We start from the raw sequence: 19,614 nt of genomic DNA on the forward strand, positions 1-19,614 counted from the left end.
GGTGTTCCTCCAGGACACAGGAGGCTATTCTAGCTCACACACACACACACTGAGGAGTCAGAATAAACCCAAAACCCTGCATACAGGGGCTCAGTGAATGTGGAGTGGAGTGTGTATAAGTGTGTGAGTGTGTGTGTGTGAGAGGAGACGCTGTAGAAGGACAGAGTGCCCGCGGGCCAGTCCAGATACACTCCTACTCTGTTGGAGCTGGAGGGGGCAGAGATGACAGTTTCCTTCTTATTGTGCCAGACAGTGTAACTGTTACTATAGCAGCTCAGACTCCAGGACTTCAGATTACGTCCAAACACACAGTCATCACTGACTCCTTTCCTCCTGATTCCTTTATATGTCACTGATATAACAGCCCTCCCACTACACTCAACCTCCCAGTAACAGTGTCCAGTCAGCCTCTCTCTACACACAACCTGCTCACAGTAATCAAATCTCTCTGGATGATCAGGATACGACTGCTGCTCCCACACACACACGTCACCTTTCTGTTCCCCTCAGACAGAGAGAGACGTGTGTGTGCTGTGTTTGGGTCCAGTGTGAGATCACACACATCTGCACACAAGAAGAGACATTAGAGGAGAGATCACAAATACTGTGTGTGTGTGTGTGTGTGTGTGTGAGAGAGTGAGTGAGTGAGTGTGTGTACATTTACTTCTTACATTTTCTTAGTCCTGGTTTGATTCTGATCTCCCCTGCGTGCTGCACCCTAAAGAAACACACACACACACACACACACACACACACACACACACACACAGATAATAGTTCTCTCTCTCTCTCCCTCTCGGTCGCACACACAGATAATAGTTCTGTCTCTCTCTCTCTGCCTCACACACAGATAATAGTTCTGTCTCTCTCTATTTCTGACAGATAATAGTTCTCTCTCTCTCTCTCTGTTTCAAACAGACAATAGTTCTGTCTCTCTCTCCCTCTCTCAGATAATAATAGTTCTCTCTCTCTCTTTCACACACAGATAATAGTTCTCTCTCTCTCTCTCTCTCACACACACAGATAATAGTTCTCTCTCTCTGTCTCACACACAGATAATGGTTCTCTCTCTCTCTCTATCACACACACATCAGAACACACACATCAGTGCCACATATAGAATAGTACCGACACGCTCGCGGTTTGCTTAGTGAACACTTACAATGAACGCGGTACACCGCTGCACGTCTGCAATACATACAATACCGCAATACGGTCGATCTCGAGTTGTGAAGCACCACTTCGGACACGCATGCAAGCTAACTGGGTGCATTTAATCAGCCATTTTAATGTCATCTAGCCAGACAGTCAGACACTCTGTATTTTACACATAAATGACCGAGACGAGCGACCGATTTAGCGAGCTAGCTCGGTCGGTCGGTTGTGCCTGCTAATTTCGCCCATTAAATCTCACTTTTACATTATTGACGTGCATAGACGGGGAATAAAAGCCAGGTAAAGAACCAGAGCGTAAAACCTACCGAAAACGGATCGAAGGGCTAAACTTCAGACAACAGGAGAAACCGGCTGTGCTGATCTCCACTGTAATCCGGAGACAGTCAGCTGGTGTTCGGCACCTTTTCCAGTCGCGCTAGTTTACTAGCTAGTTGGCTAACGTACGACAGCTTTCTTTCAGAGTAATCTAACAAAGCGGATGTGTTCAGATTCCACTCATACTGAATAAAATGTACTAAAGGTCATAAAGACGGTGAACTACCATGGCGTTGTTCAAGCATAACCCACTAATGTTAGTATTCAAGAAAACTACTGAAAACACATCTGCTAATGTTGATTTCTAGCTAACGCTAGTTTAGCTGCACTGTAGCTACAGTACAGTACAGCATTGACCTGTTCCAGCCTCTCCATCTGTATTTCTCTCCAGTGTCTTGGCTGTTTTGTTTTGTTTTTTGATGATTTTTGCCCTGGTTTTCTCTCTGAACTGTGAACTCTCTTCTTCTTTGTGTACTGTGAGGAGGAGCGTCAGGTGCTGTGCTGATCTCCACTGTCATCCGACTCCAAACACACCTGTACCGACGTCTCCTCATTAGAGGCGCAGACCTGAATGAACTCCAACGTCCACGAACGCTCCACCTTTACTGTTGATGGTTTATATGAAATTCACAAAGAGCTGTTTGTCCAGAAAATATTAATGGGTCTGCTGAATATAAACATGTACAATATAAAAAACATTTATATGTATTATTCATTGTATTGTTAAGTTTAAAAGCTTGATGATAATCTGGAATGCCATAAATTCCAGTATAACAAATGTAAAGGGGAGGCATCCGGTTTTAATTGAGCCAAAATGCCGAAGAAATTGAGGAAGCTGATGGAGGGCAAGAAATCAAAAAGAAAACATTTGAAATTAATAAAGTGGCTGCAAAATAGTACTACAAAGAAAGATGAAACGCGATCTTTGTCACCACAAAATGAAACTACACAACAGCGACTGCTGGGACTGCTATGAATGGTAGGCTAACGAGTTTACTTAGATGTTTTACTGTAACTTTATCTTAAATTAAACTTTCTAGCTAACGTAGACTTTATCAAATAACGTTGTCCCTTAAAGAATGCAGAGATTAATTACAAGCATTTTTCATTGTGATTTTCGCACATTCTAACATCAAATAGTAATTTAACAGTGTTAAATAGGCAGAACATATGTAACGTTGGGTCTAGACTGTTAGACTCTCTGTACAGATCGCTATCCTGGTACATATTATTGTTTTCATACAGGAGGTGTCAACGTGCTGTGCTCAGGGGAAGGCAGACGAGGAGATCAATCAGACACAACTCTGTGTTTAGTGTTCTGAAGTGTCTCTTCAAAGGGATGACATCTGTGTACAGGTGGGAGCAGCTAACACACGCAGGCTTATGTGTCTTACTTTATACAAGTGTGAACTGAGTGGCCATTTGAACTGTAATCAAACAGATTTTTGTTAGCACATCTAGACACTTTCTGTAGTGTAAAAATATTTTAATGTTGCAATCTCAAACATCCATGTGTAACAAGCAGGTTAATTGGTTTTATTCAAATCAAGTCAATTGTTTGATTAAAAGAAGCAAAATAACCAGAACAGTTCACATGAACAAATTAACTTAATTAACGAATAAACTTCACAATTTTACTGAGTACATTCAATATCTAAGTAAGGAAGTGTTAAATACAGTTATTAAATTATTTAATAAATTTAGCACTATTATGTCCCTTCAGATTTTCTCAAGTTTCTTGTCAAAAATGTCTAAGAAAGTGAGAGAGGCTTGTGTGGTGGTGATGGAAGAACTCAGAAGAAGGAAAGGAGGATGCAGACAGTTCACTGTCATAGATGAGAGTAACTTCAGGCATAGAAGAAATGCAGGTGCATCTTTTATGTGGGTATAGAATTTTGTATAGTCTTAATAATGTATAATGGACATACAAGTCTTCATGCTTCCTACCTTTAATTCTTTCATCTTGTTAATAGTTCTTAATTAATGTAATAAAGCTTTACGTTTTATGTTACACAGTATGGAAGAGGGCGGATGGCTGGGGCGTTGTGGAGGAGGCAGTGGGTCTCTGGGATGCTGGGTGAAAATGCTGTCCACACTAAACAAAGAGAGCCAGTTCTTCACCTAGTTCAGAGAAGGTCCAGAAGGGAACTAGTGCCACTTATCATTCAGCATGTAAAGAGGGGATCCACAATCCTCAGTGGTGAGTGACGTGTCTATCAGCAGGCTCTGTCTCAGCTTGGCTATAGACATTACACAGTTAACCACAGTATATCATACATGGATGCTCCTACAGGGGCTCACACCCAGCATATAGAGAGGGCCTGGAGAACATACAAGGAAACTGTTTGGAAGTTTAGAAGCAACTGCACAGAGGAGCTGTTAAAGGATCACTGGATAGTAATAGAATGGTATGAATGGCTAGCAAAAAAACACCATAATGGCCCTCTAGGACGAAGCCTTTATACAACATCCACCACTCTCCTAGCTCACCGCAAGCAGTAGAACACACACCACTTTGAGCCGCTCTCCTCCAGTCATATATCCTTCTTTGTTTATTTGTCGTGAATGCCACCATAGCTTCAACGACTGGTGCAGTTGATCCAGTTTGGGTTAAAGATGATGGGTGTATCACATGAGCTTCATAAACCAGATGTTTCGACTCAAACAAACTGCACCTTGTTTAGTCCATTAATAAAACAAGATGTGGTCTTAGACTGGCAAACTCTTGACTGCATGGGCCTTAAAGTCTTGCCATGGTCCTCGTCTGAGAATGGAGGTCCATACAGAGATCCATAATAGCTGATGCTTTGTGGATCATTCCTGCCAGACTGCTGACTAGTGGAGTTGATGACAGATCTTACACTGGAGCTCTGCATTTGAGACAGAGGCAGTCAGGGCAGTTTGCAATGTATCATTACAGTGTACTGGTGAATAGAGGGTTTAAATCAGTGTAGGGGTGAATAGAGGGCTTAAATCAGTGTAGGCGTGAATAGAGGGCTTAGATCAGTGTAGGGCTGAATAGAGGGCTTAGATCAGTGTACTGTGTGACACTCGTCTGTCCTCTGCAACAGCTGACCCTGATGCTCGGATTGGCTGGAATGGCCAAGTACTCACTCAGTCAGCCAGGTGGGGTGGAAGGGCAGTGCAGGGCAAGGCAGGGGGCAGAGGCCACAAGGTACAGGTGGAGAACGGGAGGTGCAGGTGGTGGAGGGCAGTGATACCAAAGGCCAGCATGCAAGAGTGAGAGTGAGGGAATGTGACATTGAGAGAGACAGATAGAGAGAGAGACAGAGTGTGTGTGTGTGTGTGTGTGTGTGTGTGTGTGTGTGTGTGTGTGTGTGTGTGTGTGTGTGTGTGTGTGTGTGAGAGAGAGAGAGAGAGAGAGAGAGAGAGAGAATGTGAGTGTGTGTGTGTGTGTGTGAGAGAGAGTGAGAAAAAAAAACACACACACACACACACACACACACACACACACACACGATAGTTAGGCAGATAGACATGACAGAAGAGTGAAAGGTTCATTCAGTCAATACGAATGATCTGCATTAAATACTTAATTAAATCTATGTATTAACAATTTACTATTTGCCATACAGTACACAGCTCTGCCCTGAGATCTGAAGTAAATTTATTTTTTATTTAATATAGAATGTAACGTGAAAAATAAATTCTGGTTTTAAAAAATTGCTCTTTTCTACCACTGTCAGTGTTACAACACTACCACCTGTTAGTAGATCGACTCTGGTTTTGTAGATTAATTCCTTTGTCACTTTATCAGATGCCTAAATGACAGAAAAAATACATATACCCTCTGACAGCAGGTGAGTGTAAACAAGCAGTGTAAACACAAACAACTCCACCAACAAACAATATGTACAAGACAAGCCTTATAGGTGCAAAGAAACACAGAGGACCAAGGAGTGGAACTGATCGAGATGAAAATACATTTTTCAGGAATTGCTAAATTGCAGCTGTACCTAGAACAGTTTTATTGTTTTATGATGGTTTGCACAGTTTTGGGGAGTTTTGTTGTTTTTTGTTTTGTATTCTTGTTGATAGAAACATCTGATTAGGGTTACACAAGGCAGTATGAACAGCAGGGCTCTTACACGTGTTTCTTGAACTTCCTGGGAGTCCCATAAAGATGCAAGAATTCCCTGAACACGGATGTGATGATTTAAATGAAAGAGGAAACATTTTGATCAGTTTTTTAAATCTAAATTAAGTTAGCGTAAGTTCCAGTAGGATGACAGGCCTGATAAAAGTCTTCCTTAGAACAAGGAAACGCCTCAGTGCACTTGGAAAACCTGTCTACAATCACTAGCAAGTACTTCAACTGACCACAAGGTGGAATGTGCATAAAGTCTATCTGTAGACACTGAAAGGAATATTCTTGAGCCAGTAAGGCATCATATTTGGCTTGTGTTGGTTGCTTCTGGCACAGGTTAACTAGGAGGAGTTTTACAGTTATACGTTTTGCAGGAATACAAAACTGTTTTTGAATGTTAGCCGTCATTCCCCCTTTGTGCAATATGTGAAATCCCATGAAAATGGCGCACAAGAAATGGCAAAATAGATTTAGGAAGGGTGATACGCCCCTCTGGGTCACATGCCCCTCCGGGTCACGGATTAGACCATTTTAATCAGGACTACAGCCCTAATCAGCCCAGTGAGAGCAGTCCTGTTGTGTACTCTGAGTTTGTAAGAAACGCAGATTGATATTATTCGGCACAAAGCAATGAGAAAACGTGGCGACAGCTTCACACATCGAGGATATAGTGTACGGGCATGAGGGGGCATTAACAGCTGCCCAACGTGGAATCTCATCTGCTAAAGCATTGCCAGTGGCCGTGTCAGACTCAGAGGTTGTGTCATGACCCTTGACCATTACGATAGCCAGCCAAGCTGGTAGTGTACATGCAGACAAAATTGCAGACACTAGTCCTGGATTAGAAATTGGCTTACCTTCCAAGATACAAAACCCCCGGAGCGACAAGTCTTATTGAAGTCATGAGCAACCCCAAATGCATAACGAGAATCAGTGTAGATGGTGACAACCTGATCCCGGAGTAGATGGCAGACCCTGGTCAACAGCATCAGCTCAGATTCTTGAGCAGACCTGTAAGGGAGAAAGTAAGCCTCCCAAATGAGATTAGGCAGAGAGCAGACAGAATAACCGATTGAAACGGTCAGACGGTTTAAAACATGGGCCATCTAGAAAAATGTGATAGCTGCCCATTTTTGATATCAGTCATGTTAGGAGGCATAACCCTACACAGTTTCATACCCAGCATCATGAATGGAGCAGAAATATTCATGGGGGGATGGAGCCATGCTCAAAAGTTTCACGCTGCAATAGAGAGTTGAGGTGAGTATAGAGGGCAGGTGTGGCATTCCGTCCGCTCCTCCTCCAGAATATGTCGGTACAGACACAGTCACCTGATTAAGCCCTTCTCGAAGGGATAAAGCAATGCCTTACACAATTCCTTTGGTGTTTTTGCTTATCTTTTTTTCATTGCTTTAACATGCTCTTCCTCTCTGCAATATGCAGGATGATCCATTGCTTAAAATGATATGAAGTTTAGTTTATGGGATCATTGTACAGCGTATCACTGTATTGGACACTTCTAGCTATAGCAAGCTAAGCTGTAGTTAGTTCCTACAACTAACGTGGGCTAGCTACCTGTCCATCCATACGTTCAGTGAACAAATACGCGACAACTCAAGAGATCCAGCTGTGCACAACCGCACTGTTTCACAATACCAAGCCAGCTTGTGTACCCCGACAATTCTGTCTACTCGCTGTGATGCTGCGTTTTGTTCTGGCACTGTTAACATCACGAGGCAAGCGGCAGTACTGGGTCTGTGAACCTTTACTGTAAAAACATGGAAAAATGAAATTGCGTGCGTGTGTGTGCATGTGAGAGAGAGAGACTGGCAGACTCTCCTCCCCTCAAGGTCCGTTAGTAAAAAAAAAATTTCATCTGGAAATCTAAGTTGCTATATTGTGCTGTGTAATGTTAAGCGCAGCACAACAATGTCCTGTAGGTCACATAAATAACGTAAGTAGCCTAATGTCATAATAACAAATATGAACAGGAATGATCAACCACTACAAACAGCATGTTAAAATACTAAAAATAACGAGTTGATTACAAATCGAGTAAACATTTAGAAAGTGAAACTTAACCAGAAAACCCATATTCTATCATTTAACCAATGAAAGATAGAAAATCACAACAACAAAAAACAACACAATAACATGTCGAAAAGATCTGTGCTAACATTAACAAGCATCGCTGTCACCATAGCAACCACAGCAGCTGGGGTTTTTACACAGGATACAAGATTTCATGACATTGCGATTAGCAAAGTAACATTTTCAAAAGAAACATAAAATAAACAATAATATCTCTGTACCTTTGATGACATATAAACATGTAAAAATTGCTTGTTAGTATGTGTGTGCGTGTGTGTGTGTGTGTGTGTGTGTGTACTACCCATGTAATAATAAATTGTGAGCACCAGTGAGAAGTCCCCAAAAAAAACACATGCACAATAAATGATGCTAAAACACTCTTCAGCTGCAGTTTATTTCTGTACATATGATACACGCTGTTCTACAAGTTACACATGTAGAAGTCTCTGTACAAATCAAGACATTAAAGTTGGAAATCTTTGGAACCTGGGAAAGGTTTTTCATGCTGTTTTCTGTGTGGTGGAGTGATACAGGCGCAGATGCACACAGTATGAGTGTAATGTCTTGTGATAGTTACCCTCCACCACAGTGTGTTCATGGACTGTGGGTTTGAAATGCACATATGCTGTGTGTATATATATTTATATATGTATGTAAATTAAAACACAGGATTAACACAGAAAAGTTTGTATATTTTAACAAAGTAGGTAAAACAAAAGTATATTAAGAAAAAATGAACTTACCTGTGATTTTTTTGTGGAGAGTCTTCCATGTTGTCTTTGAAGGGGAGCTTTATGGGGAATTGTCCTGCTTAAAGACAGGAAGTGACATCACCCAATTTCCTGTTTTTCCTTGTATTAGTTTCCAAAGGAAATTTCAAGAGTGGAGTTTTGATGTTGACTTATTTTGGAGAATTTATGATTGCTGATTTTCTTTTATTGAACTTGTAACTTGTAAATGCTAAATTCTATTTTTTAAAACATTTTTGTTTGTTTTTGTAGTGATTGCCAGATGAAGCCTTGAAGCTTTCCATCCAATTGGTTCAAAAAAAGGTTCATATCTGGAGGCTTCATGTGCACACAAACCCCCCTGCTGGCTAAACCTTTATTGTCATTTCAACTATTTGTGATGGATCTCTTGGCTGTTTTGCACCAGTGACAGCATGGGAATAGTCACTGCCAACAATAGAAATAAAAACACCTTAATATGATTTTGTGTGGTTCATTCATTCATCTAATCTGTTTTTGATGTGTAGGTAATGGTTTTGGAGGTCTACTAGTGTCAAAAAACAGGTTGATTTCAGTCAATGTTTAAATAAACCAAATAGGACATGAGATGTTTATGTTGAGATGTTTTTAAGACTGTTGCAGTGTTTTTCAAAGATGGGAAAATGGTTATGCTTATGAATACTGTGGTGACTTTATTCACTTTTATTAAGAAATAATATTTTTTCCACTGTGCTTGGACTCAGTTGGTTTCTCTGTTTGAAAATAACTTCCCTGGCTTTGAAGAAAACACTTTCACGTGGTACTGAGGAGGCAGAGGTGCACAAGTATCCCACAGCAAACCTGTAGAGATTTGGATATATGCACCTCTGCCTCTCCCAGTACTGGAGGGGACCCTGTGTTCTGCTTTTCTTCAGTTCTGCCAGGTCTGCACTTCAACTGTGGCATCAGCAGTGACATTGTGAGTTCTTCTGGCCTCCATAAATGTGGCATCAAAATCACACCACAATTTGTTTCTGAAATTGACTTTAATCCAATGCAAAAATACTAACCAGGTCTTTCAGCTACAGCATCCTGTGATGTTGAAGCTGCAGCTGGTATTGAATGTGACTGTCTAGACCCTATTACATTGGCACATTCAAAGGTGAGTTGTTTTATTCCTTCATCTGCCTTTTTTTGGGCTAAAGGATCCAAGTGATTTGTATCTTGGGTCTAGCAGCGTTCCCAGCGATATAATGCTCATGCTGTGTGGAGCTTTTCCCTAAGGAGCCTGGTGAGGTCTCTCCCAGTTCACTAGCTACCGTTACCTTTGCTGCCTCTTCCTGGAGCATCTTTTCCACCATTTTCAATAATAGCACCACTTTGGAGCCAGATACCTTTTTCCCCTCTGACAGCACCACAGTGGCCTTGTGAAAAGGAGACAGTATAGACAGGAGCTCACAAACATTATTGTACTCATCGGAGGTCAGAGCAGGCATACCAGTTTGTAAGCCTGCCAGTGCTTACAGGCTCCCTGAGTTCTACTAATCGCTCCAGCATTTGAAAGCTGCTGTACCACCTTGTTTCAACCTCCTGAATCAGTTTCTTTTTTGGTTTTCCCATATGCTCTTGAACAAGGTCCAGCTTCTCCTTTAACAATAAAACCTAAATGTTACATATGTAGCAATATAAAACAATGTGTAAACAAATGTGAAAATAATGTTACTAACTTTGACAGTTGTGCTGCTTCTAAAATAGCCCACCAGCTTCCTTGCCTTTGTAGGAATGGCAGACAGCACTGGGGTTAGTTCGAGAGCTTTTTTAACAACTATATTCAGGGTGTGAGCAATGCAGAAGGCATGACGCAGCTTCAGCTGTTTGCCACAGGCAATCATATCAGATGCGCCATCAGTAACTAGACATGTTACTTTGGATTTTATTTCCCATTCTTCCATAAGAGAGGATTTCACACAGGCCAAATTTTCAGCTGTGTGCGCCTGTGGGAATTTCACTACACTGAGTAATGTGGACTTCAGACATGTGTTGTCATCTATAAAATGGCAGGTCACAGCCAAGTAGTTTGTCTGCTGTCACACTCACTGCAGGAACTTTCTGGACCTCAACTTTGGTCTTCTCTTTCTCTTGTTGATATTTGGTCTCAACCATGGCCTTTGTGGTCTAAAGGGAAGGAAGAAAATATTATTTTTTTAATACTACTCTCATAATTTATCCATGTCACCACACATACTTTCCTAGTTGGGAAAATATAGGTTGGATCAAATTTTGCTACTAAGTCCCTGAAGCCTTTATCCTCAACTGTGCTAAATGGCTGTGTGTCTCTAACAATCATGAAGACCAAAGCCTCATCCAGCTCTTCCTTTCTGGTCACTGCTTTGTAAAGATTAGATTACACTTTGTCATTTTTACACTTTGTAATCCAATCCAAACTGCAGATAACATGTAAGGTGCAGAGAATAATGCAGTATATAAATATATATATATACAGTTTATACACATTTTATATATATATATATATATATATATATATATATATATATATATATATATATATATATATATATATATATATATGCATATTAATGTTAACAGTGAATAAAATAAAATTAGGTTATGGTTTAATTACAGTATTTGCATGTCAGAAGTAATTACATGAACATGTGCACATGTTTTGTTTTTATTTTTTGATGTGTGTGATGAATGTAGCATCGTGGTCAATGTCATTATTATCATGGTTGATTAACAAATATGAAAATTGGAAACCCATACCCACCTTGGCTGGATCCAACTCTATCCCCCTCATTATACATGACAAGTACAATAACACAGATGAGGTGTTGTTGTTGTATCCCAGTGGCTTGGAATGGAAAAAAAAATGCCTTGTGAATATTATAGTAGTAACACATTTCATTAATTACAGGCATATTATGTGCAATACCTTATTTGGAGAGATCTGCTCAAAGTGTTTCCATACAGGGAAAACCCTTTTCCTTTTAGCAGGCTCCATGAAAACAAGCTCATCAATGTCACAGGTAAATTGACAGAACACAAACATGCAAATTTTGCATGGATCCATTGCGCTTTATGTGTGTTCATAAATTGTGCCAACACTCGAAATGCTTCCTGAACCAGTGAGGTTTCAGGCAGCATCAGTGATGTCATTCGTCCTTAAAGAAGCAAGCCTCGATACATGTTTCATAAAAGACTTCCTGGATCTCTCAACATGTGCTCCGAAGCCTCGGCACAGTAGGGGCCATCACTAGTATCTCACTTGGAGTGAGGAGTAGGAGTGAAGGGTGAGAGTGAGGAGTATGAGTGAGGTGTGAGTGAGTAGGAGTGAGGGGTGAGAGTGAGTAGGAGTGAGGGTGATAGTGAGTAGGAGTGAGAATGAGGAGAGATATTGTGGAGAGATAGTGTAAATGTAGAATAGAAATATATTCAGAGTTCAGAGGGAATGAACCAGTGGAGAGAATGAGCTACACAAAGGGGGGGGGGGGGGGGTCCACAACAACAACAACAACCAACACCACCCTGATCACCACCTGTGCTCTGCCATAACTATGATCACTGCTGAAGCTCCAGTCTGTCATATTAACACACAGCACAATCACTACACCCTCACTGACTACATTTACATATTAACACACAGCATAATTACTGCACCATCACTGACTACATTTACACATTAACACACAGCATAATTACTGCACCATCACTGACTACATTTACATATTAACACACAGCATAATTACTGCACCACTGACTTGATTTACATATTAACACACAGCAAAATTACTGCACCATCACTGACTACATTTACATATTAACACAGCATAATTACTGCACCATCACTGACTACATTTATATATTAACACACAGCATAATTACTGCACCATCACTGACTAAATTTACATATTAACACACAGCATAATTACTACACCATCACTGACTACATTTACATATTAACACACAGCAAAATAACTGCACCATCACTGACTACATTTACATATTAACACACAGCATAATTACTGCACCATCACTGACTACATTTACACATTAACACACAGCATAAATACTGCACCATCACTGACTACATTTACATATTAACACACAGCATAATTACTGCACCATTACTGACTACATTTACATATTAACACACAGCAAAATAACTGCACCATCACTGACTACATTTACATATTAACACACAGCATAATTACTGCACCATCACTGACTACATTTACATATTAACACACAGCATAATTACTGCACCATTACTGACTACATTTACATATTAACACACAGCATAATTACTGCACCATTACTGACTACACTTAAATATTAACACACAGCATAATTACTGCACCATCACTGACCACATTTACATATTAACACACGGCATAATTACTACAGTGAACAGTGGTATTGGGGGTGAAGTATTTGCAGATTTATTGAGGGTCACATGTAGAGGGATTGATCTTCAGGAGCAAACAAGGCCAAACTAAAAAAAAAAAACATAAGCCACATTAGAAATAAAAATTATTATTAATTGGTTACATTTATTTAGTGCCTTTCTCAAACTCAAGGACGCTTTGCAGGCAGAAATCAGCTTTAACACTCAAATCACTCACAGGCAGATAAGAAGCAGCAGCCAATTTGCAAACAGTGTATGAAGACATTTACATATTAACGGGAACTACACAAACCATCGTTACTGCTACAGAGCCAGGAGTTAACACACATGTAGCGACAATGACCAACAAAGGGACACACACGGACAGGGTATAAATAGACACATTGAAACTTAACAATAAACCCTGTGTATGTAATCCCAAAGTGGTGTGGTTACAAAACATTTATTCACAGTACGTGTGGATCCCCCTGCACGCGGCGGGCCTCACCACGTGACTTATGGGGGAGTAGCAGTCTGTGACAATAATGCTCACAGAAATCAAGTATACACATGAAAAACTGTAAACAATTTCACCGTTTCTCCTTCAAACAACAAGAAGAAAGGAAATAAATATATACAGTACTTATACATACATACACATATAACATCGTATACACATTCCTTTCCCCACAGGGCTACATGTAGATAATGTTTATTAGTCTGTTTTATGGTGGTGTGTAAGTGTGTCTAAAGGACAGCTTAGTTTCCTGATCTAATTAGTTGTGTGTTCATGATTAGGCAGGTCTGGCTATAAGGTTTTTGTTAACTAGAATTAATGAAGGTTCATTACTGAATCTATTTCAGCACCCAGTAATGTTTGTGGTTCACAGTGGTCATTTATATTTCATCTGTTTAACTCTCTCTTACATGACAATCACATATAAACAGTTAAAAACTGAGTGGCAGTGTGGAATGGGTGATGAATACAGTGGTAACCACAGAACTGTTCAGTAAATGACCTGTACAAATGTAAGTGAGCGGTAAGGAGGCGGACGCGAGAGCAGAGAAGAACGAGATTTATTACGGGCAAATCCAAAATCAGAGTCATTGTAGCAGTCCAGGGTGATAGAGCCAACACGGAGAGTACGTGGATACATGAGCAAACAAACAAAACACATGAAGGCAAACAGGTGAAGCAGGCTATAACAAAGACTAGGAAAAACGAAGGCTAGCATAAACACGAAGGCACGGAGTACAAACTTAAATACATGCATATACGGGCTTTCAAAAACATTCACCAAACACAATGAAGCCTAACAACCACCATGAACACGCAAATGCCATGAACAACCAAGACAAGGGCAAGAAGACAGTGTTTAAATACATGAACTAAACGAGGGACAAGTGTGGAAAATCAAACGAGGGGCGGAGAAAATGAAACTACGGAATGGAACTAAAATACACAAGATGGAAAACACGGAACACAGAAGCTGGGAGGGACTAACCGTGACAACATGTTGCTATGGTAACTGGGTTTCTTTTTTTGGAGGGGAATTTATTGGTGTAGAATCATAGCTGAGGAATGGATCCTAGACCTCCGTACGAGACCTCACCATGTCAGGTGTTTATCATGAAGCACAGGGTGAAGTAGTGGTCGACCGATTCATTGGCCAATTAAATGTCTTTTTTATAATCAGCACTGGCATTCTTCTTTTCCTTCCTGCCGTCGACTGAGAAGGTTGGGTGGGGGGTGAGAGGTGGGTCTTCTTTATTTTTTATTTTTTTATTACCTGTGGAGATTTTTATTTAAAATAAGTGCCCTGCTGACAGAGTACAGATATACTTAAGCAAACAGTGCAGAAAATAACCGTCATAAATGTTCATTTAAGTTCTCAATTGGTACCATTAAAAAATAGGAATTCAACAAACACTTGAATGGAAGGGCTGCTGTACATGTGGAGATGTTGATTTAAGAAAAAATTGAAGTGGTCTCTTATTTTTTTCCAGAGCTGTATATTGTCCAGTTAAAGCACTGCTTTCTTTTCAGCCAATAGGATGGAAAATTTGTCAGTGTTCAATAGATGCTTAGAGTTGGGGTGGGTCGTCTCAAATTTTGTAAAGTAAATTTGTTGTGTTTGACTGAATGTTTCACATTCAGTGAGAAAGTGCAGCTCTGTCTCTACAGTGTCATTTTTACACTGCTGACAGAGTCTCTGTTCTTATGCAGACTGCATGACTTACATTGGCTGGTCTGGATGGGCAGGTTGTGTTCCTCGAGTCTGTACTTTGTCAACGTGTTTCTGTGTTTAATGTCATTCACTTTGTACAGGTAGTCTGCTACAGTGTACTGACATTTTCGGGTCAGATAACAGTGCATTTTGCTTTGAGCTTGTGTTTGTGTGTTCCAACGGGTTTTCTGTAGTGTTATCATTTGGTTTGGTCTGATTGTTTGTATTTCAGACTGGTCCTGGTCTGTTACAGTGTTAGTGTTTGTTAATGAACTCAGTGTCACGGCCAGCTGTGTGAGGGGATTATTTTCTCTGCTCATATCTTGGCACTGCAGGGCTTTATAGTGGTACCAGTAGTAGTGAGCATTTTTTAAGTATAGCCAATATTCAATAATCCTTTTTTGAATTTGAAATAATAGTGTAAATTGGCCTAATTCAGCTGTATAGGCATTATTTGTTGTTTTCCTGTGCACTTTCAGGATATTTTTACAGAATTCAGAGTGCATAATTTCAGCTGGGTGTTTGTTCCATTATGAGTAGCCCTCACACTTCACAACCATATAGCAGAATTGGTTGTATAATAGACTGGAATATTTTGAGCCAAATTTAAATTGGTATTTGAATGTGAATTTGACGTTTGATTGCATAGAATGCCCTGCTTGCTTTCTCTCTCAGTTGACTGGCTGCTGGATTGAAGTTTCCAGTTGAAATAATCTTTAATCCTGAGTAATTATAATTTGTACAGGTTTCTAGCGTTTGTGTCCATAATGTGAAACTTGTGTGGTGTGTTTGCTTGAGATCTGGCTCTTTTTGGAAAATGATGCTTTTGGTCTTTTTCAGGAATTTTATACTTCTGTGTTTAATCATTTCATTTCAAATGCCATCAGACACACTTGCTTTTTTTTGGTTTTAAGAATAGAAATTTGATTTCTAAGTTCCTGCTCAGTAATGGGTGAGTCCAAGGGATTCTAGAAGTCCTTTATTGGTAGTTCTAATATATTAAATTTTTCAGTTATATGCTTTTGTTCAGGTCTTGTATTTTTGAGTAATTGATTGTAAAGAGATTTAATATGTGTTATCCAATATGTGTTTTGAAAAGCCAATTCTTCTTATTTAGATTTATTGAGAGTGTTCAAGAAATGTGTCTAAAAGTGTTTGAATTTCTTGAGAGTTGATTGCTTTCTGGAACTCCTCTGTGCTGTTTTGGGCCCATCTGTATCGTCTCCTGATATTAAACAGCTGACTGGTCAGTGTGGGTGCAGCACTGTTAGTCTCTGTCCTACTAATGAACACAGTGATTTGGCTGTGATCAGACAGAGAGGTTAGTAGCTTTACAGTGAATGTACTGAGAGAGAAAGGATCTAAATCTGTTATCATGTAATCCACTGTATTGCCAAGAGGTGAGCAAAAGGTGGATCTCCCCAAAGAGTCGCCTCATAACCTACTGTTGACAATGTACAGACCCAGATTTTGTCAGAGCTGCAGGAGGTCTTTTCCATTCCTGTTTACCTGTGTGTCAGAATGATATCAGGAAAGAAACATTTCCTTGTATTAACAGCCCTGTGGACCTCGAGAAATGTGTACTTTGAAAATGATCAGAACATTCTTGTAAAATACAAAACATGCAAAAGGGGTTCGGGTGGAAGAAGACTTTCCAGATCTGGCAGGTTTTATACAGTCTTTTCAGTGTGTGAGAAGCAATTTATAGGAGGAAGGTTTTACTGATCTAAGCCTGCAACTTAACGATGACGGTAAGAAGACTGCTTAATTTTTGTGTCCCTTTTTTGTTTAGATTTAATGTTCATTTTCAAAATGAGTGTGTGTGGTGTGGCAACACTTAATGGGGCTGGGGATGTGAATAAAAGAACACAGTTTTTTCAGTTAATCAAATGTAAAGGAAATGATGTAGATTTTGCTCAAGTAACTCATAGTGATAGACAGAATGAAGCAGACTGGCTGAGAGAGTGAGAAGGTAAAGCCTTCCTTAGTCACAACAGCACCATGTCAGGGGGCGTGGCTGTGTCATGTCAGGGGGTGTGGCTGTGTCATGGCAGGGGGCGTGGCTGTGTCATGTCAGGGGGTGTGGCTGTGTCATGTCTGGGGGCGTGGCTCTGCCCCTTCCCAACAGCTGGGTTCCACAATTTGTAATGGAGGATATTGAGGCTCTTAAAGTAAAAAAGAAAAAAAAAAACTAGCCGACCTGCTTGGGGTAAAGGTACAGGGGGCTCTCGTGTGTTCTCCTTTTCAGAACGTGACACAGATATACTCTCTGTCCAAGTTTTTCTTTGGTTTAGAGCATAAACATGGTCAGAGCAGATGGATACATGCCTTGAAGTCTGGTACTGTACTCTCATATCCTGTGGAGATTCGTAGAAGGGCAGCACAGTTCTAAACTAGGCTGTATACCAGTGAATATAGATCATACCAAGAGATGGAAAATATTGACTTAGATGGTTCTCCTCAGGTAGAAGAGGCTGGAGAGAGAGAGAGAGAGAGAGAGAGAGAGAGAGAGAGAGAGAGAGGCAACCCAGACTCCAGACGGAAATAGAGAGAGAGAGAGAGAGAGAGAGAGAGAGAGAGAGAGAGAGAGAGAGAGGTGACCTAGACTCCAGACGGAAAGAGAGAGAGAGAGAGAGAGAGAGAGAGAGAGAGAGAGAGAGAGAGAGAGAGAGAGAGAGCCGTAAGGGACTACGGATGTAGGGAGAGAGAGGGAGGGGACCAGGACTCCAGATGAAGAAGTGGAGACTCTCTCCCTCCATTCTCTCTCTCTCTCTCTATCTCTCCCTCCATCAGGAGTCTGGGTCCCCGTGTGACCCTCCCTCTCTCTCTCTCTCTCTCTCTCCCTCCCTCTCTCCCTCCATCAGCAGTCTGGGTCCCAGTGTGCATCTCCCTCTCTCTTGCCAAAGCTTTGATAAAGACATTAACACTAACAACAGATGACAACAACAATATTATAACCGCTTACAATATTAGTAACAACAACAATAATAATAGAACTACAACACACCCAATACCAATACCAATAATAATACCAATAATTATAATAATACCAATAATAATAATAATAATAATAATAATAATACCAATACCACTAATAATAATAATACCAATAACAATAATAATAATGATAATAATAACAATAACAATAACAACAATAACAACAACAATAATAATGTCTCTGTGTCTCTGGTATGTGACTTGGTCCCTCACTGTCCCTCAGACTGTGGCAGGAGTGAACGTACAGCGCTGCCAGTGTGCTGAACTCTTTATGTTCACCAACAACATACGGCAGCTTCTCCTCATCAGGGAGATTTTTAAACTCAGGGAATACGTGACTAATTTTCTTAAAGAATTTAGTTCTAATCTGTCTAAATGTTGTACATTCATTCAGAAAGTGCATCTTTGTCTGGGTCTTATAGTCCAGGCACTGCTGACACAGTCTCTGCTCTTCAGGTAAACAGCACTGTTTATGTCTGCTGGTCTCTATGGCCAGGCGGTGGTCACTGAGTCTGTACTTGGTCAGGGTGGACCTCAGTTTTGGATCAGACAGTGTTCTTAGGTAATCTACCACGCTGTACCTTTGATTTAGGGCCAGATAACATTTTGATTGAGTTTCCCAATAAGTGATGTTGTTTGTAATTCTGGTGATTCTGATTAGGTTTGCTGTTATTTTCTGGTCCTCAGCATGTGTAGCGTTAGTGTGTGTTAGTGTAGTGTTACTGTGTTAATGCTGAACTGTATTTCCGGACCAGCTGAGTGAGGGCACTGTTCTCTTTGCTCAGCTCTTGGTACTCCAGACCTTTAGAATGATATAAGTTTGGAATTTAACTGCCCTTGTTTCTGTCTTTATTATTAATAGATCTCTGCCCAGCTCTGCCCCGTGTGCTTTGTTTGTGGTGTTCCTGTGCACCTTTAATGATGTTGCTCCACTTAAGAATACAATCATTAGGGACAAAAAATTAGTACCTTGGTATAATGAGCACATTCACAATTTAAATCAAAACACTCTCCTCACATGATGCAGAAAAGATGGTCCATGCATTTATTACATCAAGATTGGACTACTGTAATGCAGTAATATCTGGCGGTAACATTAAGCACTCCAAGTGGATACAAAAGAAAAGGTTTTTATTGGCTCCCAGTGCTCCAGTGCAAAAGAAAAACCACATCCCATCAAAAACATACAAAAATGTTCAAAAAAGGAAAGTTTAGCATTTACAAGAATAAAAGTCCAGCAATCATAAATTCTCCAATATCAATCAACTTCAAAACATCACTCTTGAATTTTCCCTTAAAAACTTAAATATGGAAAAACAGCAAATGAGGTGATGTCACTTCCTGTCTTTGGGCAGGCATATTCCCCATAAAAGTCCCCTTTAACACACTATGGTTTCTTTTCCCTCCAAAACAACATGGAAGTCTCTCCACAAAAATAATCACAGGTATGTTATTTTTCTCTTAATCTACTTTTGTCTTACCTACTTCAATCAAATATACAGACTTTTCTGGCTAGATAAACATTATACTTAAACTCTAGTAACATATTATAAGAATAATATTTCATCTCAAATATTTACAATACAT

At 40.1% G+C, this 19,614-nt stretch overlaps 2 protein-coding genes across 2 annotated transcripts in view; one reads left to right on the top strand and one right to left on the bottom strand.

The window, feature by feature from the left end:
- LOC113569406 (NACHT, LRR and PYD domains-containing protein 12-like) overlaps positions 1 to 19,614 on the top strand; it is a gene marked incomplete at its 3' end in the record, with an annotated part of 457,338 nt that overhangs the window by 289,302 nt on the left and 148,422 nt on the right. The window lies entirely within an intron of this gene.
- LOC118241426 (NLR family CARD domain-containing protein 3-like) overlaps positions 12,868 to 19,614 on the bottom strand; it is a 64,058-nt gene continuing 57,311 nt past the window's right edge. Inside the window, exon 9 of the mRNA XM_035526415.1 lies at positions 12,868 to 12,910. Coding sequence (XP_035382308.1) covers positions 12,868 to 12,910 — 43 coding nt within the window. The remainder of the gene's footprint in view (positions 12,911 to 19,614) is intronic.

This window comes from Electrophorus electricus, chromosome 5, assembly GCF_013358815.1.
Source record: "Electrophorus electricus isolate fEleEle1 chromosome 5, fEleEle1.pri, whole genome shotgun sequence".
NCBI lineage: Eukaryota > Metazoa > Chordata > Actinopteri > Gymnotiformes > Gymnotidae > Electrophorus > Electrophorus electricus.